The following is a 25888-nucleotide window of genomic DNA, read 5'->3' as shown; positions in this document are numbered from 1 at the left end:
GAATCGGTGTTGTTTGAGTTGAACCCCATTTTAATTTAATAACCTGCAGTGTTTTTCATAACAAACGATCCCTTAACTTTGATATTTGTTTTATTACTCAAGCTATCGTCCCCATGTTGGTCAAACCTGTTCATGTTTGAGAGAAGCACTCGTGTTGATTTGTTTATCCCCTCTTAAATGTGTGCAGTGCTCTCACTTAACAGTCATCTCACACTGAAATGAATTGATGGGTATTCTCTGATTAGAACCATCTAAGACTACTTATGTATATCGACTACTTTAATATCCTTATCCCCCATTTGCCAAAGTGAAAAAAGAAAAAAATAGAAAAGGAGGAAAAACACTAAAAGTAAATTTACATCTGGTATTTAGTTTAATGTAATGGCTCTCCTTGTTTGCTTTTCCGTCTGAGGGCTGGTAGTAAAAACGGTTACTATTCAAGAATTACTTCCTAAATAAGTAAGTGACTGTTGAGTGTGCTTCATCTTCTTATATTGCCAGTGATGTGATAAAAATAAACACAGACAGCACATGGGAGGTGTGATTTGTAGCACTTCTGTGTCACGGTCAGACCACCAACTAGGAAACCTCCCAGGACCTCTGACACAATTTGAACACTGATTTTAGCTGAGGTATTTAAAGAAATTCTAACCCCTTCATTTTAAGAATTTTAACATTGTAGAGATTCGAGATAATGTGTCCTTGCACTTGATGACACACCATTTATTAGACCTGGATATTCTTATTTTATTCCTTCCAGTCTAAAGCCTAAATAGAAGGGTTGTTTACCTCATTCAGTTTTGTTTGCTCTTCTGTACTTGATGTGTCTTGTTGGCAGCGGTTTTATGTAATCGATGTATAAAAACAAACTGCATTCAGGATACGAATATAGTTGAAGTTGAATTCAACAAATCAGCTTGATGTTGTGGGTGTGAATTTACAATGAAACGACTGAAGGGAGAACAAGAGGAGAGAGCCAACAGTGTGAAAACAGTACAAAGTTCAAGTTAAAAATAGCAGCCTCTGTTTGCATGGGACGTTTATGCTCATGAAGTCGCTGTTTGTTTTCTTTCTCAGTCGTTTCTCAGTTTTGTTTTGCCCACAGTAAATCTGAACAAATGCCTCTTTCATATCCCCACCTCAAGCTGCAATATCAAATACAACCACGTGGGGGCGATATACACTGATTCACCAAACATTAACCAGAACAATGTGTCTGACTGATGATCACATATGTAACACTGATTTAGATACATATAAAACGTCATTTTGTTTCTACAGACTTCAAAGCTGCACTGATTGATGAAAGTGGGATCCTCCATTGTATTTCATTTGTTTTATTATTATAGAATAGAATATAATAGAATAGCGTTTATTGTCATTGTACATGATAATACAACGAAATGCATTTGTGCTGTGCCTGAATCTTTGAACAGTGATAAATAAACAGCAATAAACTATATACAAACAATAGTTATTATTAAAAACAGGAGGACATTTACACTGTCAACATATTTAAACCCTCGATTTTCGTGTTTTGCAGCTAATTGTCAAATAAAACATAATCAGAAAATATTAATAAAAAGTTGTTTATCAGTTTGGCATTAATAACCGGACCCAAACACGTCATTCAACCTGCGCTTCCTTGCAAATCAGAATAAGAATCAGAATCAGAATCACTTTATTTGCCAATTAAGTTTGCACTTAAGAGGAATTTGCTGTGGTTCTGGGTGCAACGTATAACATATAGAAAAAGACAACAGAAGACAACATATAAAACAACATAAAAGAACATGTACAAACAGCAGCTTGGTGAAAACTTAAATTAAAAACACACTAAATTAAATAAGTTAACTGAATGAGTGCTGATGAATAAGGTGTTAAAAAACGTGCAGGGGATTATTGTAATAAATTAACTTAAGACTACTGTTAAATAAAGAGAATGTGCAGGGGTTTGTTATGAGTCAGTGGAAGACCCGGGCCTTGTTGAAAAGGCCCACTGCCGAGGGGAAGAAACTCGATTTGTGGCGTGAGGTTTTGGTCCTGATGGACCTCAGCCTCCTGCCAGAGGGGAAAATGAGGGGAAAATGCAAAATTATTATATTATAAAATGCAATAATTAATATAAAAAATAATATAAAATTATTATAAAATTATTATAAAATGCAAAAGTATTCACTGACATTGTTGTAAAGCTACTCACAACAATGTCAGTGAAGTATACGCAACATTTTCTGAGCGGCGCAGGCAGCGAAAGGGGCCGTGTCTGCTTCCGGAGCAGCAGGTTCCCCCTGCCGGACACCAGCGGCACCGGGGAGGGAGGAGAGAAGAGAGAGAGCAACCCGGAGGAAGCCGAGGGAGGAGGAGGAGAAGCAGCAGCAACGCGGAGAGGCAAGGAGGACGCCAACACGCAGGGAGCGAGGTGAGCCAGACAGCGAGTGAGTGAGTGAGAGAGCCGCTGCACGCCGACGGCTCGCGCTTGAACACGAGGGGGAAGGGAGCGGTGGCGCATTCACGGTCCGTCCTTTGGCCATTAGATGAGCGATAATGTGAGTGAAGTTTCCATGTTGTTCTGCATTGGTGTGTGAGGGCCCAGCTGTGTCTCGGCGGTGGGGGAGAGGAGACGGGCAGGCTGCTGCGGCGGCAGATGAAGGGGCATTCCTCGGAGCCCAAACAGGCCCGTTTTCTGTCTTTATTGTTGGTTATTTTATTACAAGTGAGCGCTGTTTTACCGTCGTGCCCAGTTAAATGTAAGGGACCCGAGACAAGCGTTGTGTGTTTGCTCCTTTTTCGCCGTTGACTAGCAATCTGCCTGAACGCTACTACACTGCTCACTGGTTTAAAGGGGGAAACTGTGAGATGGTTTGTAACACCGCCGTGTAAATAACACTCATAAACATTTCCAAGACGTTTACAGCTAAAGATGTCTTCATCCTGAGGGTTTATGTGGCGGTTAAAGGGAACGCTGGTACGCTAGGACCACCAGCAGATTCGCTCACAAGTTCAACCAACCAGGAGAACAAACAAACAACACTTTCAGTTATGGTTCACACGTTAAAACGCATTTTTTTTGCATAAAAATCAGAGTCAGTTTGATGTTTCTAACTGCGCTATTAACTGTGAAATGACGTCAGTATGTTGAAATGTCTTAAAGTAAGCAGGGTTGACCCAGCATCTCCATCACTGTGTGTGTGTGTGTGTGTGAGCTGATATATTAACACTTAATACTGAACTAAATGCGTCAATCACATACTTGCAGTGTCATTTGAGTGTTTACATACCTACACACTCCTCAGCTTCAAAGTCAGCTTTTGTGCAAAGAATTATGAAAGCACTTCATCCAGTACTGTATTGTCCCATGTATTTGAAAGCAGCACATTCAATACAGTGGAAAAGTTCAGCTCTTTTGTTGAACACATGAAGTGTCCAGTCCACTCAATGAATACACGATCAATAGATTGGCAATAGAATACAAAGCAAACGCAGTGTACAGCAACAGTTGTAAGTGTTAGAGTCTATTGATCCATATAGTGCTATTACCTATTGGTTATCTATTATTCATACTTCTATCTAACATTTTTTTGTACACCAGTTGTTCTTATATGACTGTAAAAAACAAATAAGATGCTGCTGTCTTGTGGCTCTGTCCTCTGTCCTCTGTCCTCTGTCTTGTGCTGTGTTTCTGTCTTCAGCTACAGTTAAAGTAATAAAAGGCTGCATTGTGAAACAAACAAACAGCAGGGTATTCTGTTGACTTGCACACATTCCTTGGACTAGTCTCAGGTTCTAGGCTCTGTAGGCCCTGGGGGGTGAGACGTGAGGTCTGTGCTGGTGTGTGGCGCTGGCTGGAGAGGACCGACTAATTGTTCCCAGCCTGTTCTGGTAATTTGTGCCAGGCCTGTCAGATAATAAGCTTGTTTGTTTTACACAAAACGTGGAGCCAGTCAAATTGCTTATTTATGTTCGGTGATTTAAAGAACGTAAGGAATGATTGCCGTGAATGACTTTCTTGTTTTTTTCCTCTCCTTGGAAGTGGAACGGGCAGAGATCAGAGATCAGATATCATAATTGAGGGTTAAGAGGGAGAAAGAGACTTGCTCTCACATTCCTTTTAACTTTGCCTTTGAAAACACTTCAGGTGACGACGGCTGCTTAAGGTTAACTAGGGCTGCTGGTGTGCAGCAAGAGTGGTTGAGCTGAGAGCAGACTGTGCAGGAGCAGGATGTGTGTGTCTCTGTGGCTGATGGGACGCTGAAGTTGTTGACAATAACATCTATTACCAAAGGACCTGCCTGCTGTTTCTGGATTGTCCCGTTGAGGTTTCTTCCTCCCCCTTTCCTTCTCTCCCTTCCCGTCTGCTCTTGGCGACACGTCGGCCCTGGGATGCATTTTTCCATCACGTTTTTCCACGGCGCGTGCACTTCTTCTTCTTCTTTGTCATCCACATTTTTAAAGACGTACGCACGCTCACAAAGCATGCTCGTCCTGCAGGGGCAAAGAAATCCTGATGGAGGAAGAGTCACTGTCTAAATGTAAACCACCTAGGCTTTATAGAGTTTACGCTGTGGCGTCGGCTTGGGGAGATTACCAGCTCAGACCACAAGAATGAATGTGTCAGTGACTGTGCCACCGTAGAAATGGTGCACTGTCATCCTCCCTCGCTCTCTGACACCCCCTCCTCCTCCCCTCCTCTCCTCCTCCTCCCCTCCTCCTCTCCTCCTCCTCCCCTCCTCCCCCCTCCTCATCTGCACAGTACAGTCCTTTGCCCTGTTGGCTAGACCTCGGCTTGCAGTGTGTGTGTGTGTGTGTTTATATGTAAGGTGTGTGTGTGTCTGCGTGACAGAGTGATGTCATCTCTAATAGCTGGAGGGCCGTGGGGCAGTGAAGTGGGTTCACACTCTGCCCCTCTCCCTCTTCCTCTTCAGGAGTTGCTGAGTGTGGAAAAAGTGACTGGAAAGTTTATGGGCTGAGTTTTGGGCCAAGTGCTGCAGAATGTTCTTGTGCGCTTGTGTGCGTGTGTGTTTGTTTTGCTCTGACAGTATGGAAGTGCTTTGGTATTGCGGTGCTCTGGCTGTCGTTGTTATGGCCTCTCTCTCGTAGTTAGGGAGAGTTATCACGGCTCTGAGAGGCGATACAGTCGGTAAGAGGGACACTTAGATATACTTACACCACACACACACTGAGTAATACAGCAATTCAGCAGTGTAGCCTGTCACCTTATCAAGCTGAAAACATGTTACACACTCAAAATACCCTGTGTGTGTGTGTGTGTGTGTGTGTGTGTGTGTGTGTGTGTGTGTGTGTGTGTGTGTGTGTGTGTGTGTGTGTGTGTGTGTGTGTGTGTGTGTGTGTGTGTGTGTGTGTGTGTGTGTGTGTGTGTGTGTGTGTGTGTGTGTGTGTCGGCGTGTCGGCTCGCATGCCTTGCAGCACCAACCTGTTAGTCTGTGTGTGGTCAGGATCACGGGCAACAGCTGATGAGAAAGGATGATGAAAGTGCGTGCTCATGCTTGTGTGTGTCTGTGCTTGTTTGTGTGTGAGCAATCAGATAAGGAGTAGGGAGATCTGTTATCGCCACCCTGCTTCCCCTGTGAAACAATACCACTGGCTCGCCCTTGACCAAACAAGTGTGTGTGTTTGTGTTGGCATGTGCACATTTGTGTTTGTGTGTGTGTGTGGAATCTCCCCAGATTGCACAGCTGAATGTTGAAGTAAAGACAGGAGTAGATTCAGCCCAGGCTATGGAGTTGGCACGGTGACCACATTAGTGTGTTGTGGTGGATGCGATGTGTGTGTGTGTCAGTGTGTGTGTGTTCAATCTTCATCTCTCTTCCTCACTTTGTCTCTGGGCCCCCTATCGATGCCCCTCAATAGGATTACTGTGCCCACAGTGAGGCCTGTTGTTGCAGGGAGCAGAGAGCCGTGAGGTGTGTTTGAACAGAGAAGGAGCGCACAGAGGCCCTGTTCATCCTGCAGGGTGTGAAACTCAACCATACAGCCTCTCCCTCTCTCTCTCTCTCTCTAGCTCTCTTACTCTCTCTCTATCTCTGTCTCTCCATCTCTCCATCTCTCCATCTCTCCATTCTCTCAGCTTTTCACCCACACATCCATTCCTTCATTTCCCTCTTTTTGTTCAGTATTTCTTGGCGCCTTTGTCTTTCTTTCTGTGCGTGTGTGTGTGTGTGCGTGTGCGTGTGAGTGTGTGCGTGAGGTGCTGGCCGTGTTATGTGTCAGCTTCTGGCAGCAGTCACTGATAGGCTGTCTCCAAGCTGTCAGGCCTGCATTTTGATCAGGTCGTCAGTATGCCTGTTATTCTGCTCGGCGAATTACCTGAGGAGTTTTACATTTACAACAGTGCACACACACACACACACACACACACACACACACACACACACACACACACACACACACACACACACACACACACACACACACACACACACACACACACACACACACACACACCTTCCATCTTTTGTTTATATATTTCTGTTCCTTTTCCACATGACTGAACATTTACACACATGCCCCCATCAAAGTCAGTTCCGCTGCATAAGGCTTTTCCACCTCTCACCATGACCACCATCTCTCTCTCTCTCCCTCTCTCCCTCTCTCCCCCCCTCCCTCTCTCCCTCTGACTTTCAAACCCATAGTCATACTCTATGAAGGCCGGGCCGTGATGAAAGAGGCTGTAAAGGCCAGAGCCCCAGGTGCCTCAGTAAATTGGCCTACAACAGCAAGTTTTCTGCTGCGTTATCTCAAAACAAGCATCGACTCTGTGCGCCGGCCGCAAGCAGCTGCGCTCCTCGCGTTCTCCCTCATCGCAGCGTTTGTCAGGGACCTCCTAATAGGCTAATAACTCTAATGCACAAGGAATATGCAGGAACAAGGAGCCAGGATCTATTAGGACAGACGGAGTGATATATTCAGAGCGCACTGATCATTTAAAAGTGCAGCATGCTATTAGAACCGTCTCGCACACGGTTACTGTAATGCTAGCAGGGTTTAGCCTCCAGCACTTTAGTGTCTGGCAGATGTAATGTATCTACACGGGCTCCTGACGCCTTGTACTTCTGTCAAGGCCAAACTAACTTAAGACAGAATGTGGTTGGTCTAATCATTCGCTGGACTGTAAGAGAAAGACGTGACTAGACAAGATTCATGGAACAGATTTGACTTTTGAAGATATTGACAATATTATATAGAAACAAGCGCATTGTCTCCCTCACAACGTTAAGGAATCATTTAAACAAATTTCCCCATCTTACCCCTGGATCCTTATCTGCATCAAGATGTCACAAGTTCTACAAGTTCTTTCCGTGCCAAAATGGCTTTGGAGTTTGCATGAACCCACATTGTGCCAACATGTGAAGTAAACCCTGATAAGTGTCATCGTAGGCGGTGGTAAGTGGATTGAACTGGCATGATTAAAAAGCGTAAACAACAGCGAGTCGTGCATACTGTCGAGATAAGGACTTTGATATGTCGCTGAAATCAAAACAATGATAACAATTTAACATAACCGGCGACTGTAATCTCAAAGAAACTGCAGGTGCTAGCCGTAAGGTCTAATAGGGGTCGGATACTCTTCTTCTTCTAGAACGTTCCGTCACAAATGTTAACTCTGGGTCGTGGTTCATCATATCTCACTTTTACGGCCATTTTACTTGCATACATATACGTCTGAAACTGATAGGACTTTCTGGCGTTGGAGTGTTCCTATCTTAGACACGGCGTTCCTCTTTAGTTAAGTCAATATTATGGATGACTGTCAAGATAACATATTCATAATTATGTGTATGCTGAGTCCCGTGTCATTCCCAGGCTCAGCACAAGGGCCTGAGAACTTCCCCACTCCCTTCCCCTTTTCCCGTTGGGAGCGAGACATTCCTGTCCCGTGATTGCGCAGGATGACAGGTGCTAGGAATGTTGAAAGCAGGATCCCAGTCATTGTTACCGGAACGCTTGCGTCAATGCGTCACGCCCGTGTCATTTCCTTTTGGGGTAAAGTCACAAGTTGAGACGTGCGGTTTGGGTTTGATGCTGTGCCAAGCCTTGTCTTGAAATGTGTTTGTTTTTTCGAGTTGTTCCCTAGCTCGTACAGTTTCACAGACTATTGAATTTGATTGAGCTGTGCTAACTTTGATGAACCGCACGGTGTTTGAATTTGCCTTTCGGCTTTGCACCACCTTGGCAAAGCAGGTGGAGAGACGAGCTTGGCCCCGGTGTGTGTTCGCTCTGATCAGCTGCGGTGCAGTGCGACCGCGACCATGTCTTGGGCGACGGAGGGCTTGACAGACGGAGAGAGAAAGTGTGACATTGTGAGAGAAAGAGAGAGAGAAGCGACAAGCAGGGAGGGAGGAGCCGATTTAAAGTATTGGTGAGAGAGAAGAAGAGAGGGAGCGAGGATTGCAGTGGTGTGTGTGTGTGTGTGTGTGTGTGTGTGTGTGTGTGTGTGTGTGTGTGTGTGTGTGTGTGTGTGTGTGTGTGTGTGTGTGTGTGTGTGTGTGTGTGTGTGTGTGTGTGTGTGTGTGTGTGTGTGTGTGTGTGTGTGTGTGTGTGTGTGTGTGTGTGTGTGTGTGTGTGTGTGGTTCCTCTGGCAGAGATGGGACATTCCTTTTCTGATGAGTCACCCTCTCTGATCCCCACTTTCTCTCCCTCTCCCTCTCTCTCTCTCCCTCTCTCTCTCTGTCCTGACGTCCCCCGTTACTCTGGCGCTCTGTTCCCTCGTCTCTCATTTTGTCTGCCTTTTTTTCCCCTCTCTCTCGCTCTCGCTCTCGCTCTCCTCTCTCTCTCTCTCTCTCTCTCTCTCTCTTCTCTCTCTCTCTCTCTCTCTCTCTCTCTCTCTCTCTCTCTCTCTCTCTCTCTCTCTCTCTCTCTCTCTCTCTCTCTCTCTTTTACATAATCGTTTCTGTTTTTTGTTTTGACAAATCACAACTTCCAGCCAATGGGACGAGAGCAGGCTGGGACCGATTTGGTTTTGTGACATCACCACAGGATAGCTCTCGCTGATGAAATGTGAGATAAGGAGGCCACGTTCACACACATGCACACACACACACATGCGCATACATACACACACATGAGGTGCTGCGTACGTGTCTAGACTCCCTTGTCCTCTCGGATGTCCTGCCACATCTCTGCTATATATAGGTTAGCTAGTCCCTCCGCTGCCTCTGCCCTCACCTTTGGTTTGACAAACTGTGTGTGTGTGTGTGTGTAAATGTGCATGTGTGACTGCCTGTGTGTTTTTTCACTGAGAGAGGAAGAGCTTTTTTTAGTTTTTGTGCAATTCTCTGTTAGAACATTCTTCTGTAGTGTCTGGAGTCGTATGTAGACTTATTGGTATGCAGCCTGAATCTGAGAGGAAGACGGATCCAAACCTATGGGGTCCCAGTGGATCCAAAGAGAAGGGAAGAAGCGTGTGTGTGTGAGTGGGTGAGGCTGCACACGAATGTGAAACGCTATATCGGCTGCTGTGTTCTCATTACCGAGACGCTGCTGGCTACACAACCTGTGTGTGTGTGTGTGTGTGTGTGTGTGTGTGTGTGTGTGTGTGTGTGTGTGTGTGTGTGTGTGTGTGTGTGTGTGTGTGTGTGTGTGTGTGTGTGTGTGTGTGTGTGTGTGTGTGTGTGTGTGTGTGTGTGTGTGTGTGTGTGTGTGTGTGTGTGTGTGCCACAGGCTCAAAGAGCTGGAATGAGACCTCCCTTTCATGTGTTTTGCTTGGTGTCAGTGTACGTAGTGTACTTTTTTCTCCCAGCCCCTCGACCTCCCCTCACCCACAGGAAGAGGGGGGGAGCAGGGAGAGAGAGAGAGATTGAGAGAGAGAGGTGGGCTGTCTGGGATAAGGGGGAGGGGTTACACTCTTTCCCAAGTTTCCCCAATCCAGGAAGTCGTCCCTCTGCCTCCGTGTTGCCTTCCTCTTTCCACGTCACAGAGCTTCAGGGTCTGTGAATGAGCGCGGGATTATGAAACCCCCTCAACCCCCCTCAGCCACCACGGGTAGTGTTTTGGAATTTGTCACCGGCCGCTAACGATTCACCAGAGCCACACTAGAGCCGCTCTCCCTTCTACTGAGTAACTCTAGGAAGGGTTGAGATCCATGTAGGTAACTGAGTCACTTTAGTTTAAGGTGAAGTCAAAATGTCACAAACCCCTGTTGTGTGATCTACACACACGCCCCACTAATGAAGCATTCACTGTAACATTGAGGGTCATGGAGGAGACGGAACATTGCGATCGCTCAAGAGTTTGCGTCTGGCCAACATTTCTCCACATCTCCATCTGCTTTCCTACTCCTGGAGGTTGGATTAGCGCGTCGAAGCAAAGACCTTAACGGGGGATGAAGGGCTAGGTAACCAGGTCAGTGAAAGAAAAAGGTTACTGCTGAAAGTGAGGAACAAGGAGGTTACTGAAGTGCACACACACACACACTGATTTACTGTTTGCTCGCTCCGCACCTCCATTCTTGTTTTCTATGGCCTCTGGTTATTGTTAGACTGAGTTTGCTCAGGACCGACGGAGAATGAAACGTGTGCACACATGTACTCACAAATGGTCATCATTCACTTCAATTCTTGAGTTGTGTGTGTGTGTGTGTGTGTCCTTTTGTTGCCCAATTAGAGGTTTTTGCCTCCTAGTCGCCCCGACTCATCCATCCCCCCCAGAAGAGAGAGAGAGACATGCCTGAGATTCTTTGGCACACCCTGAAAATTCCTCAGTTGCTTTCCTTTCTCCTGTGGTCACTTTTGTCCGTCGCCCTCCCGCCCGTGAAAACCACATGAGCGGAAAATGATAGCGTTTATGAAATACAGCACGTCGAGGCGTTCATACTTTCACACACACACACACACACACACACACACACACTCACACACACACACTGAGGCTCAGCAGATCTTGGAATGCACTTTCAACTGTACAAGTGGAATTACAGTGTATAGCTGGAGCTTTTTCTGTCTGTCCTTCACACTCGCAGTGCACTGCTGCTGCAAGGACAATGTATGGCCATGGGAGAACGCTCAAGCTGCACGGGCCTCTGGCAGCTGTGCTGTTTTGTGTCTGTGTGTGTGTGTGTGTGTGTGTTTGTGAGTACACAAGATTGTTTGTTTTGTCTGCTGAGTCAAAGTGTTACTTTGTCTGTCTTATTTCCCCTTATTGACAAGGATACACACACACACACACACACACACACACACACACACACACACACACACACACACACACACACACACACACACACACACACACACACACACACACAGACACACACACACACAGGACCTCCTTTCTGCTCTCAGTTCTACCCTTCCATTTGTTATCCAGGACCAAGATTCTGTCAATGTTGTTTTCCTGCCCACCTCTCCCTTGTATTTGTGCCGGCACACACACACGCACGCACACACACACACACACACACACACACATTGTGGCTGGACTCCAGAAAGCCTATCCCCCAGTCTGCAGTGGACCAGGCTGGAGCAGTCATCAGCAGTCTGTTAGCTTTGTGTTGGCTGATTGATGCGTCTGTCTTTGTGTTAATCCACTTTCTCATTCATTCAGCATGATTTGGCAAATCGCTGCGCAGCGTCGAGCCACGGAACACTGTGCTTATGGGAAGAGGCCGTACAATAAAGAACATTAAAGTTTGACGTAGAGGTTGGAGCGGAGAGAGAGAGAGAGAGAGAGAGGAGCCTGTAATGATGTTCTGGAGTGTTTGTAATTTCAGCCTTATAGTGGAAGAGCTCTGCTGCTATATGTGGAAGGCCGGGGCCGAGTCTCAGAGTCTCAGCCAATGAAAACAAAGCAAGGAACCGTCTGGGGAGATTGCCAGCAATTGTGTAGCCGGCGTACATGTTCACTTCCCAATCCCAAAGTTAGAAAAGCAGCCGGTTGTGTTCTGTATTCCGCTCGACGTATTGACAGGAATCCATCCATTTTGTTTTCTACGGCCCCGGCCTCTAAGCCGAGGCGGTCTTTGCTTTCCCCCCCGTCAGTCCTTTCGGGTAACAGATGGGGTTTCTCACAAGAGGAAGATGGGAAGGGAAGAGGAGGGGAAGAGCCGGCTGTAAATCAGGTTTGCGGGGAGGAACTTTCTGGTTTTATGAGAGTTTACAGACCGTCTTCGCTTTTAATGAGAAAAGGCAGCAATTCTCCCCGAGACAAAGGAATCAGGATGGGATGGGGCGGGGGGGGGGGTAGGAGGGTGGCAGAGGAAGTGGAAAGGAGAGGGTGAGGAAGAGGAAGAGGAAAGGAGGAAAGAGGCCAAAGAGAAGTGGGAATGGTGGAGAACTTTTGCGAGGGGCAGGGCAGGAAGGAGGGATGAGGGCCCTGTCAAACCGTTGGCGGGTCTCCACTTGGCACAGGAGAAGGAGCTGAACGCCGCCCTCCCTCGCTCGGTCCGGTGAAGGCGGGAGGCGTTACACAAACAGGAACACACACAACATACAGGAACACACACAGAAAGAGAAAGAGAGGGTTGCAGCTGCTCCCTTCAATCTTGGATCCCCCCCCGCCCCCAACACACTCCCCATATATACACACACACACACACACACACACACACACACACACACACGCACTAACAATACACATTGGTTGGTTTGGTTAGTGGGTCAGAAGTCAAAGGTCGCCGTCTCACTGCGACATATCCTATCTTATTACCTACTTCCCTGTGTGTGTGTGTGTGTGTGTGTGTGTGTGTGTGTGTGTGTGTGTGTGTGTGTGTGTGTGTGTGTGTGTGTGTGTGTGTGTGTGTGTGTGTGTGTGTGTGTGTGTGTGTGTGTGTGTGTGTGTGTGTGTGTGTGTGTGAGACATAACGAATCAGACTGTCTATGCTTTCTGTTGCTGCCAGTGCATTTAACCCTTTACAAAAGAGTCCATACGGAGGCTTTAACCCCATGTTTACCATGCATGTGTATGTTTGTGAATGAGTGACGCGTCTCTGTGCGTCCCTGCCCTCAGAAGTGGTCTGTAATTAGAGATGGACCCCCCCCCTCCCCACCTCGTCCTTTATGGTTGCTTTGGCCCAGCCCGCTTTCAACGTCTATCACTATCATCAAGAAGGCAGATCCAGATGTGGGAGGAAGGGAACGTTTCATTCTGAATGCTCCCTCGCTCTTCTGCTGCTGTGGAAGCTTCACACTCCAGACTCTTGCGTCTGAAAGAAGCGTAAAGGTGTCCATTCATTGAATTCACATTAAGGAAGAATCGCTGCGCCTCTGATCTGGACTTGCATTACACCGCACACACACACACACACAAACACACAGCAGCGGTAAAGCGAGAGCAGCAGCAGCAGTTTGGTGTCGTGACTCGTGAGACAGATATTCTCACAACGCTCAGTGACCGTGGATGCCTGTGTTTTGCGGGAAAGTGTTTCAACCTCTTTGACACACACACACACACACACATGGCACACATACACACACTCTGGTATGCAGGCCTGTTGCAGCAGGAGGCAAGGAATTGAGCATGCTGTATAATTTTATCCCAGAATGCATTGCTGTTTTTATGGTTTTATCCATCCACTCTTCCTCCACTCTGTCCCAGGCAGGCTTTTGTTCTTTATGTTTTTGTTTGTAAGTGTGTGTGTGTTTGCTTCCCTGTTAGTTAGTATGTGCATACATTCGCTCCCTCCCACAGTCCAATCTGTGCCTTTACATAACATCGGTGATGGATGAACGGCTGAAAACCAACGGGACAAACACTTGTGTACGATGAGACGCGACCATGATAGCGTTCCAGTTAGCAGGACTTTATTTGGTACTGGAAGGAAGGCGGCCCTGACATTTCCAAGAGGTTATCTAGATGCTGCCCTAACATGAAGGTCTAGATCTCTCCTAAAGCACTCGCCCAACGTGGGGCTCGAACCCACGACCCTGAGATTAAGAGTCTCATGCTCTACCGACTGAGCTAGCCGGGCTTCTTCTGTAGCTATCGGAGTGCTGAAACGAACGCGCCGCTGACATTTTCAAGAGGTTATGGAGGAGCTGCCCTGACATGAACGTCTAGAAGCTCTCGCCCAACGTGGGGCCAGAACCCAAGGACCCTGAGATGAAGAGTGTCATGCTCTACTGACTGAGGGTTATTTTCAGAGTATGAGTGAGAATACACAACCTCCACAAGTCTTTACAGCATTATGCGGTAATGCGTGTGTGCGTGTGTGCGTGTGTGCGTGTGTGCGTGTGTGTGTGTGTTTGACGATGGGAAAGCAGTGCAGAGGGAGTTTACAGGTCTCCAGTGGCATTAAGTTTATGATGGTTCCAGTCAGCGAAGGGTTGGCAAGACTGCAGCAAAGAAGAAATATGAGCTTTATACTAAATGAGCCTTATGTTCCTTGCACACACACACACACACACACACACACACACACACACACACACACACACACACACACCTCTTGTGTATTAATCTTTGATCAGAAGTTGTAAATAATTGATATGTCTTTATTTGTCCCTCTGGTGTCCCGCAGTCCTAGCTTGTTCCTCGCTGCCTCTCTCTCTCTCTCTCTCTCTCTCTCTCTCTCTCTCTGTCCTCTCTCTCTCTCTCTCGCCCTCTCTCCTTCCCCGCTCTCTCTCTCGTCGTTCCCTGTGGTGTTTGTCTCTATCTCTCTCATTAAACTTGTTTTATGTTTGTTTCCCCTCACAGAACGCCGGTGCTTCAGTTCGAGCTTTGTGATTGGCTGCGGAGAGAATCAGCATGGACGCTCTCTATTCTGGAATTTCCCACAATCCTTGGTAAGGGCGTTTCTTCTAAACACTTCTTTAGCACCATAGGGTCTTGTATGTTTTGGTGATATAAGGCTAAATCTAAAGATGTGTGTTGAAGATCGGAGTTTCTGGTTCTGCAATACAAAAGTAAGACTTGAACTTTGAAGCATCTGAAGGACGGAAGTGCTGAATCTGCATGAAGAGGACGTTAACAACATCAGTGATTTGTCCCTGCAGTGTGTTGCTGTGCTGTGTTCAGATGTTTATTCAGAAGGACAAAAGACGACTTTGTTCTCTTGGCTTCGTGTTTGTTTGGCAGGGACTGTGTCTCCTTTCGCTCTGCGCTCAGCGTCTCAGCGAAGGAATCCTCTCCCAGTCACGTTACACATGGATGGATTTAGTCTCCGAGGGCAACCTTCTTCCTCTGATCTCTCTTCTTTCACTTTTGTTCTCTGTGGTATTCAGATCCACAGCTGAGTCTGCTGAACCCTGATCTGTGACCAGCACCCAGCCTGTGACTGACCTCCTGTCAGGTGCAAAACATACACACACACACACCCACACATGCACCTCACTGCGTTTAGTGTTGAGCTGGAACGAAAGCCTGCAGAGTGTGTGTGTTCCTTGTTTTTCCTCATCCACACTTCCCAATTACCAAAAAAGATCTTGCACCTCTTCCTGACAAAAAAAGCACTGAGCAGCACAAAAACAACTTGTGATGTTGACTTATGAACACGCTGCATGTCATTAAAGTGCTGCCAGTGAGGGGGAGAAGTTAGCATTTAGTAAAGCCACATAGAGTCGTTGAAATGTGTGAATATGTATGAATACACATGCATGGATCACTCACACACTTCCTGTTCCTCCTTCCCTGCACCTTCCAGCTGATCCGTCTGTCTCCGCGATGATGTCAGTAGATGTAACTAATCGCAACGGCCCCGCTGCCACGCCTCCCACTTCGCTCAGCCTTCGCTCCTCCCACAACCAGCTGCTCAGCAGCGACGTCATCAAACAGGGCTCCGGGACGCCACCCAAGTGTCGCAAGAAGTATGCCCTCACCAGTATCCAGGCTGCCATGGGTCTAGGAGAAGGAGCGCCGCCTTCGTCATCGCCGTCATCTTCGCCGTCACAATCTTCGACCCCCAACAACCCCAAATTAGCCAAGAATGGGGTCAATCAGCTGCGTAAGGCCGGCCAGGACCACAACAAAAACACCACAGGCCCCGACCTGACGGAGCCGGAGTTTAACTCAGAAACTACAGCAGAGGACCTCAACGTCAACACAGCCAGTGAGCTGGACAGTCACACGCTCACCAACAACGACCGAGATGACGACAGCATCAAGGTGGACAGCGAGGCGAGCCTGGAGAGCATCGATACCCCGGAGCAGAAAGTGGAGTCGGACATGGACTGTAACATCAACACGAGCGTGGAGCTGAAATTAAACGGAAACCCCGAGGCTCCGGGCTTCGACTTGAACATTGAGGCAGAGGAGAGCGACGACATCAGCATCCTGTCTGAGAAGGAAATGATGTCGAAGATGAGAATCGAAGAAGACGGGGACGAGGTGGTGACGGAGGAGCAGGAGGAGCAGGAGGAGGAGGAGGAGGAGGAGGAGGAGGAGAAGAAGCCGCTGCTGCTGATACAAAGCGAGAGCGTCGGGAAGAACTACAAAGTTTCTCCGGGTCAGGAACTCATCTCTGACATCCACTCCAGTCTCAAGCTCCTCAAATCAGGCAAAGACTCCCCAGTGCCTCCTCCCCCCTCCCCACCCAGGCAAGCCAGCCCGGAGGACATACCCTTGCTGTCCGTGGCCTCCTGCTCCTCCTCGTCTTCCTCCTCCTCTCCTGAGACGAAGAAGGACAGGAGGACGGGAGCAAAGACAGACTGTGCTCTGAACCGCATCCAGAATCTGAACCCCAGCGACGAAGAGTTGAGCTGGACCACACTGTCCCAGGAGAGCAACTCCCCTGAGGAGACAGGTACACACACACACACACACACACACACACACACACACACACACACACACACACACACACACACACGTAAAGTTTTAGATGTAAACTTTACGGCTGTCATGACATGTTAGGGTGATCGTGCGTGTGTGTGTGTGTGTGTGTGTGTGTGTGTGTGTGTGTGTGTGTGTGTGTGTGTGTGTGTGTGTGTGTGTGTGTGTGTGTGTGTGTGTGTGTGTGTGTGTGTGTGTGTGTGTGTGTGTGTGTGTGTGTGCGCGCGTGTGCGTGTGCGTGTGCGTGTGTGTGTGTGTGCTGTCCTCGGTCTTAGCTGCACACTGACTCTAGAATCCAGTAAATCTCCCAGAATCCCTCTGGGGCAGGAAATGCTCCAGTAACTCAAGGGACATTTAGCAAGCTAGGTCAGCTGCTTCCTGTTCCAAGCTGTGTTGTGTGTGTGTGTGAGTGTCCACTAAAGTTTTCAGGCTAGTGATGATTTAATGTTTCCTCTATACTTCTCTCTACTTCCCTCTTTGTCTTTCTCTCATTTCTTCCATCTTGTTAGAGACGACACGTGTGCACTTCCTGTTAGCTTCTGTCCCGTCCTACATCCTTCTTCTCTCCTGTCCCTTTCTGATTTATCGTCCCTCCTTGTCTGCAGTTTATCCCTTTTGTTAGTACTTTCTTAAAAGCTGGAGTCAGTGTTGTGTTGTGTGTTTTACCTGCAGAGAGCACGTCAGAGGAGGATCTGCACATCTAATTGCTCCCTCCATGTTGTTTCTTAACCCGACTCGTTCTCAGCCCACCTCTGTCATTCGCCTTCTGTTTTCACTTTACCGGTGAATTGTGTTATATTCTTTATTGGTTGATTTGCTGCAGCACTGAACTGCCATCGATGGTTTGTATACACTCTACCAGGTGGAACTCTCCGAACTCTCACAGGACGAGATCTTGATTTCAACCAAAGGCTTCCTCTCGTTGTCACACTTCGTTATTTATCAACTCAATACCAAATATAACTAATGACTTTTTCTCTCTTGCCTCCTGTGATAAAACGTTTGGGTGATTTGTTTTTTTTACTAAAAGTTAGTTTGGGATGAGTCATGGCCTCTTGTCTCAGGCCTTTCTCATCACTCATAGGTTCTAGTTGCTGCCTCTGCAGGTCTCGCCAAGTCGCTACGCTCCTTTGTCAGCGTTATGTAAAATCAGGGATGAATCGAAGCCTTAAAAATCCACGTCCTTTGTTGTGCCTCTGACATGAGCTCAGCTGTAAACGCTCCTCTGTGTCGCCCCCCCCCCCCCCCCCCCCCCCCCCCCTCCTCCCCCGTGAATGCATCTGTGTCTGCTCTGTCCGATGACTCACCGTCCCTCACCAGTGCGAAGGTCTCGGAGCATCTGTGTATTTCATCTCTCTGCTAAGATTAATAGCAGCTCGTCTTTCCCGGACGTTCCGTGTGATCCTTGTGTTGCACTGCGGTTTCCCACGAACTGAAACGTTTGCTTTCTACGTGTTCATTTGTCCTGATCCATCGCTTGCTTGCCTTTCAAGCAACTTGTATTACAAACGTACATGTAAGGGAGAATGTTTTGGTCTGCAATAAACCCAGACAGCACAATCAGGTGGTCTATAGGTTCTCCATGTCTATAGGTTCTCCATGTCTATAGGTTCTCCATGTCTATAGGTTCTCCATGTCTATAGGCTCTCCATATACGTACACAGTTTCTAAGATTAATTGTAGCTAAGGCATAAATGATTTTCACATAGAATTGGCGTCACGTTACTCGCATTGAGGTGATCTATGTTCTGAGCCCGATGTCGCCCCCTGGTGGCTTTAGGCTTTTATCGTGCGGACAGAAAGTACCCAAGTGAAGGTGTATGCCAATTTCACCTAAAGGATAACTGTGATCTGATGCAATGGTTGAATATTATGTGGTGTTTTTCTGTGTTAATTATCTGTTGATATTGTGATATAATTAAGTTAGAGTTACAGCGACTGGACTCCACCTCCGGCCCCACTGCTCACCTGAGTGATGTCAGGTTGATTGTGTTCCAGCCTTGAGGACTGAAGAGGTCACATGGTGTGTTTATCTTATCGTACATCAAGGGAACATCGCAGTACTTGTCACAATAATCGCAAGATTATGTTTTGGCAAAGCGGCCCGGCGCTAATGTTTAGATCAATGACACACATCAGAGGGGCTGTGTGTGTGTCTGGTTGAGGCCGGTCGTCCTCTGAGGTTCCATTGGTCTGTGGGAGAGTCGATATTCATGTTCCAGACATCGTTTATGTTGAGTTTATGGAGGTCGTCTGTGCGCTGCTGTGTCTCTCTCTCTCTCTTTCTCTCACTCTCACACACACACACACACACACACACACACACACACACACACACACACACACACACACACACACACACAGGTTTGTTGTTTTCCCAAGTGTGTGTTGGATTCCTCTGTGGATGTTGTGGGTTAGAGGGCCAGTACGACACTGCTTTCACAGAGAGGTGCCGAAAACACACACACACACACACACTCTCTAACACACAAACATGCAGGTGAGTCATGGAGGGGCATTTTCACATTTTCACACAACAACATGCATTGTAACATCTTGTCAAAAACTTGCAAAGCATGTAGATATGGACAGTATGCAACATTTAACACACACACACACACACACACACACACACACACACACACACACACACACACACACACACACACACATACACGCTATCTCTTTATCTGTCACTCAGTTGCTCTCTCTCTCCTACCCAGACCCTCTGTCTGTATATGTCACCATGTCTGTTTCTCTCTCTTTCTGTGTCTCTCTCCCTTTCGCTCTCTCTCTCTCTCGCTGTCTCTCTCTCTCTCGCTGTCTCTCTCTCTCTCTCTCGCTGTCTCTCTCTCTCTCTCTCTCTCTCTCTCAGGCTCTTTGCCATAGTTCCGCTATGTTTCTGTCTAACATCAACAGTTCTCTCTCTCCACTCCTCCTCCTCCTCTTCTCCTTGCACCATCACTGCATGTGATACTGGATATGAAAGATGATCCTGGGGTTGCCACGACAACCGTGAGAGGCTAAGTGAAGTGAGGCAGAGTGATAAACATAGATGTTTGAAGAGGATGAGTGTGCCAAATTGAGATTCTTTCCTTGTGAATGTTTAAGTGTGTGTGTGTGTGTGTGTGTGTGTGTGTGTGTGTGTGTGTGTGTGTGTGTGTGTGTGTGTGTGTGTGTGTGTGTGTGTGTGTGTGTGTGTGTGTGTGTGTGTGTGTGTGTGTGTGTGTGTGTGTGTGTGTGTGTGTGTGTGTGTGTGTGTGGACAGGAAAAGAGAGGGCAGGATCATTTGAGCTGTTGATTGTGTTGATGCTCCAGATAGAGACAACAACAGTAAACACTGCAGATATACAACCTCCATCCTTCTCTCTCTCTTTCTCTCTCTCTCTCTCTCTTTCCCCCTCTCTCTCTCTCTCCTCAGCTGCATCCTCTTCACTCCTTTCTCGTCCTCTTCTCTGCCTCCCTTTTTCGCATCTTTCCCTCTGCCTCTCACATCCCTTCAATGTCTTTCTACCCCCGCCTGTCCTCTCTCTGTTTGTCTCATGGTGTCCCCCCTCTCTCACTCACTCACTCCCTCCTTCCCTCTCTCCTTCCCTCTCTCTCTCTTTCTGGTTACTGCATCGGGTTTTGCTGTGTGTGAGGCAGCTAGCTCACTATGATGCTGGGGAAAGACTACATGCTGGCCATTGTGATTGTCAATTATGAGGGTAGGTGCATCTGTTAGAGACGATAGGAGAGCAGGGTGCTGTGTGTGTGTGTGTGTGTGTGTGTGTGTGTGTGTGTGTGTGTGTGTGTGTGTGTGTGTGTGTGTGTGTGTGTGTGTGTGTGTAATTTTAAACACAAATATGAAAATTAAGTTTGTGCCTGTATTGTTAGCGTTTAATTGTCTGTGTGTGTGTGTGTGTGAGAGAGAACCCCCCCCCTCTCTGCACGACTCTACTCTGGCATGGAGCTGCATGCAAACTGAAGCTATCACAAGCTATCACTGCTACGTCGCTCTGCTAAGGCTCAGTGCCACCAAGCTGCATGTTAGCACAGCACACAGAGCAAACTGTCTGCCTGTCTAACTACCTGTCTGTCTGCTTGTATTGATACATGGTCCCTTGCTGCTGTCACAGTCTTCCCTCTCACCCTCCACAAACAGAGACACGCAGCTTCTTTTCTTCTGTAGTGTGTTGGTGCTGACCTATTTTTCTACCCATAAAAGACAGCACTTCCCAGAAGGCATTGCTCCACAGCCCCTTGCTCTAATTCATAGTCTCCATCAGCAAGAACGCCTGTGAGCTGTTTTCTTCAGGTCTATTTCTAATATGCGTGTATGTTCGAGCGTGTGTGTGTGTATGTGTGTGTGTGTGCGTGTGCGTGTGTGTCTTAGTCTGGATTGACCCAGTCGTCATGATAACATATGGCCTGCTGTCGTGGCGACAGACCCGTGGGCTGTGTTTCATCAGCGTGGTCAGCACCTCGAAAACTCCTGGTGCAGTCACACACATGCAAATATACACACACACACACACACACACACACACACACACACACACACACACACACACACACACACACACACACACACACACACACACACACACACACACACACACACACACACACACACACACACACACACACACACCACCAGCTGACCAGTCCCCCAGAGTTTATATCACCTTTATGAGCTGCTACATCACCCAATGCAGTTTGGTGCCAACCTTATAGTATATCAGTTTCACACAAACACACACAGACACACACACACACACACACACACACACACACACACACACACACACACACACACACACACACATAAGCACGGCACCAGTAACCTTCAGATGACATAAAATTGAAAACTGAAATGATAGAAGACAGGCTGATACTGTGATGCACCCGTGTTTGTTGCTGTGTTGATTTACTCAACCTGTTTATCTGAAGCTGAATTTGGATTTAATGTCAATCACAGCGGGGAAACACTGAGGGGGGGGTGGGGGGGCAGAGGTCGTATCCGGCTCTAAATATTGAAACTGAAGCCCATCAGCTTTAGTGTTCACGTCTTTCCTGACCCGACACAGACCCGAGTCACATAACTGCAATTCTCTCACGTGATAAACTGCTGTCCTCCTACTGGCACGAGGGGACATTACACATACACACACACACACATACACACATACACACATACACACATACACACATACACACGTACACACATACACACATACACACGTACACACGTAAACACGTTCACAATAACACACTGTTTTGAACACACTGTCGCTGCTGCAGGACGGGACGAAACTGAGCCCCGACTTGCATCTTAGACGAGTATCTGACATGCGTGATCACTATTGTGTGTGCGTGTGCGTGTGCGTGTGTGTGTGTGTGCGTTTGTGTGTGTGAAATATAAAAGAAGCACTAAACAAGTTCCCCTCAGCTGTGGGGCTTCCTGGAGGCTCGGCCAGTGAGCCGACAGCTGTGGCAGATGCTGCTAATCCCAGTCAGCTGCTGATAGAGCTCAACATCAGAGCTCGACTTTACATATTTCACCTTCCACTTAAATTAAATCACTCACATGCACGCGTGTGTCTGTGTGTATGTGTGTGTGTGTGACCCAGATATCTGGAGCGAGCAGTCGTTTCAGACGGACCCCGACCTGCCTCCAGGATGGAAGAAGATCACCGACATGGCCGGCATCTACTACTGGCACATTCCCACGGGCGCCACCCAGTGGGAGAGGCCCGCCACGCAGCCCGCACCCGCCGGGCACGCCGACCCCCCGGCGCCGGGCGACAACGCCGCCTCCACGCCCCGCAAACACTCGGAGGGATCGTTGAGCCCCTCACCCACACCCGACCAAGAGGTGAGAGACGGAAACACACACTTTTGTAAAGGTTTCTTAAAAGCAGCTGTTTCAAATACGTGTGCGTGTGTGTGTGTGTGTGTGTGTTTAGTCCTGCCAGGCTGAGATCTTCTACAGGGCGTCGACTCGTTCGAGCAGCACGACCTCAGACAGCTCAGTAGAGCCTCTGCCCGCTCATGAGCCCGTCCTCCCCACATGTGGCTTCGTTAACAGCTGCTACTTTGTGAGTACCTGCCACTCCGCTCGTATCAATCTCTGCCTTTCTCTGCGTGTTGACACCTGGTTTGGGCGCCGTGCAGTCATTTCAGACGCTAAGTGTGATCCTGCCACACTATATCTTTGCTTTCCGTGGTCGTGACTCAGATTTTAGATATGCAAGGAGAGCGGTAAAGAGCCGGAGTGAGGAACATCGATACATCAGTCTAACAACAGATGTCTGGAACGCAAGAACAGAGAGTCTATCAATCAGTCAATCAAGCAGCAGGGTGGAGGGGAGGAAGGGAGGTTGATGGGTGAGGAGGAGGAGGAGGAGGAGGAAGGTGTTGACAGATCGACGTGCCAGGATCTCATTTTAGCACATCTGTCTGGAAAAGCCTCACCTGCAGGCGACCGGAGCGCTCAGCAGGAAGCCCAGAGCCAAAATGGCAGACGGACACAAACAGGACGGAGGACAGAGAGCGACAACGTTGTGCTTTTAGAGATTATGCATTTTGTGTGTGTGTGTGTGTGTGTGTGTGTCTGGCACCGTAATGATTCATCCTCTCTCTCTCTCCTGTTAGCCCCGGTCCACCTCTATACATGGGATGCCTGACCAGGAGCACCATGACGACATGGACAAGGTAGGAAGTTCACCTCTTCCAACCTGTGTGTGTGTGTGTGGTTGTGTGTCTGTATGTTTGTGTGTGTCCCTGATAGAAACAGTAGATTCCTGCAACCTCTTCTTATGTGTGTGTGTGTGTGTGATGTGGTCATATATGGTGTTAATATATGTCCTGTAGTGTTCATACTCTACTAATCCAGACTCAGTAGTTTGCCGGCTGTTCAATAGGAGCAGCAAACGGCTGAAACGTGATCCCCACGCGTTTCAGCCGCTCCTCATTGCAAACAGACGCCGGCGTGGAAGTGAGGTCGCGAGCTAACCGCCTCCTTCTGTCTCTCTCCCCCTCCCCACCTCTTGACCCCCCCCCCCCTCCTCCCCCGACCTCCGACTATCCACTGTTGTGTGTGTTTGTGTTAACGGCGTATGTAGAAGCAGGTGTGGAGTGATTATGGCGGAAAGATTGATAGTGAGGTGTGGAAGGCAAGTATAACGCACCGCCACATCAGAGCTTTGTTCCTGCTCTAACATCGCCCTCTCTCTCCGAGTGTGTGTGCATTCACTGCATCGTGTGTTAGAGATTCACTGCCTGGGCCGAAGCATGTACGGCTGAAGCTTCCCACATTTTTAAATAGCCGCTGCATTTTGTCACGCCTAGTATGTTCAAATGTCATTTAGCCGCCGCCGCCGCAAGACGCCGGACGAGTCGTTTCTCCCTTTGTGGTCCGCTGGCTAAATCATTTCCATCTTCCTGTAACAGCCGACACACACACTCATGAACATGAACGCATGAACCCTCACACATAACACACGCAGAGTGTTTGCCTCTCCCACGCTCAGACGCATGCTGGCATATGTGGTCCGGAGGGGGTCGACGTGTTTTTGCTCGGCCTCTGCCAGGTGTGTGTGTGTGTGTGTGTGTGTGTGTGTGTTCGCAGCCCCTCTCACACACGCTAAGTGTTCAGCGGCAAGATTCAAGGGTGGCACACACAACAGGTTTGGGACTGACTGTGCAAGCCAGCGGGTCAGGGGAATTTGCAACATTATGGGAAGTTTGGGACGTAACTTTGTTTGGGGAAAGCTGAAAGGAAGTAAACTTGTATTGTTTGACGTTTAGAGAACAAAAGTCTGGATGTTAACACGGGAAAGCAACTGAAGTTTCACATCAGTCTTCGCTTCAAAGTGTTGTGATGTAGTGTAACAGTGTCACATGGGAGTCCACAGCTGGAAGTGCTTCTGTATATTATGGGATACACGTGTGTGAGGGGCTTTCTGCTACACCGCCATCCACCAAAGATGTTTCTGGTACGTGGATGTTAGGTTGGTACCGTTCTGCTCCTTCTGATGATCTAAACCTGTGTGCTTTAGGACCTGCAGGCAGCCACGGTGAACCCTGACCCCAGTCTGAAGGAGTTTGAGGGTGCTACGCTTCGATATGCGTCACTCAAGCTACGGTGAGCTCCTGGCACACACACATTCACACGCACACTCCTGAGCTGCGTTTGCTTTTTTCCTTTTCTTGCCGTTTCAGTACCTCGCACTCTCCCTCTGCGCTCTCATTAGTCTCTCTAATCTTGTGTTTAATCAGTGTTGGAGTGAAATGAGACAAAGCAGGAAGTTGGCTTTTACACAGAGGAGATGTCTGGACGGTCTCTGTTGGCGTAATGATCGCCCAGTAGCCTGCAGATTCACACAGGACAGGAAGCTTGTAGCAGCTAATCTCACCCCATTCGTCTTATAACCACATCACGCTCCTCATCTTCTTCTTCTTCGTACCTCCTTAGGAACCGTCCAACAGCAGAGGAAGAGGAGTCCAGCAGAATCAACAGTGATGCAGAATCAAAGGTAAGAAGACTTAAACCTGAATGTGGCTTCAGGTCAGAGCAGGCATGGTGCAATGTGACATGCATGTAAAGACGTTGGTGTGTGTGTGTGTGTGTGTGTGTGTGTGTGTGTGTGTGTGTGTGTGTGTGTGTGTGTGTGTGTGTGTGTGTGTGTGTGTGTGTGTGTGTGTGTGTGTGTGTGTGTGTGTGTTTTGTACTTTTGGAGGCTATATTTGTCTCTTTCCTCACGAACTGATCATCATCTTCATGTCTTCATGTTGAAGGCCTGTAAAGATGATTTCAAAATTGGGCGCTTGTGTTGTTATTATTCAAGCCGTTACCTCGGTTACGATTTGAAGTTATCTATTCCCAGACTCTATGTAAGTTTGTGCTAAAAGCCATGAAATGTGTTTGATTCCCAGCACACATGGGCTCTTCCTCTGAGACTGTGTGGTGTTGTGCTTTGTGGGCCTGTTTGTTTACTGGTGGTTCATCACAGTGCCTGGACAACACTGCCTCTCAGTGGTGAGAGGGAGAAGTACAGGTTCATTCTGCACATTGGCGCATTATTCAGCAAGTCATCTCAAACGCTGTCCAACCTGCAGAAGGCTGATCGGGTAAAACATCCTTAAAGACCTGAGACATCAAAACTAACGCCCAGTAAATGTA

The 25888-nt window shown here is 47.9% G+C and overlaps 1 protein-coding gene and 1 non-coding gene across 5 annotated transcripts in view; one reads left to right on the top strand and one right to left on the bottom strand.

Annotated features, from left to right (window-relative positions):
* The first annotated feature begins 2320 nt into the window (after positions 1-2320).
* Positions 2321-25888, top strand: part of apbb2b (amyloid beta (A4) precursor protein-binding, family B, member 2b) — a 34817-nt gene continuing 11249 nt past the window's right edge. For 2 of the 4 annotated variants that reach the window (XM_076170266.1, XM_076170263.1), the window contains exons 1-10: positions 2321-2422; positions 14650-14738; positions 15177-15244; positions 15596-16693; positions 22335-22579; positions 22671-22802; positions 23359-23418; positions 23829-23879; positions 24765-24850; positions 25181-25241. In XM_076170266.1, coding sequence (XP_076026381.1) covers positions 15616-16693; positions 22335-22579; positions 22671-22802; positions 23359-23418; positions 23829-23879; positions 24765-24850; positions 25181-25241 — 1713 coding nt within the window. In that variant the 5' untranslated portion in view covers positions 2321-2422; positions 14650-14738; positions 15177-15244; positions 15596-15615. The other 2 variants (XM_076170265.1, XM_076170267.1) reach the window with 2 other exon arrangements.
* trnak-cuu (transfer RNA lysine (anticodon CUU)) lies at positions 13852-13924 on the bottom strand. The gene has a single exon. It is a non-coding gene; the product is annotated as a tRNA-Lys (tRNA).

The sequence above is a fragment of the Genypterus blacodes genome, unplaced genomic scaffold (genome assembly GCF_046128005.1).
Source record: "Genypterus blacodes isolate CSIRO-AG114 ecotype Tasmania unplaced genomic scaffold, CSIRO-AGI_Gbla_v1 ptg000216l_1, whole genome shotgun sequence".
Lineage (NCBI taxonomy): Eukaryota > Metazoa > Chordata > Actinopteri > Ophidiiformes > Ophidiidae > Genypterus > Genypterus blacodes.
This window is presented reverse-complemented; position numbering and strand designations above follow the sequence as displayed.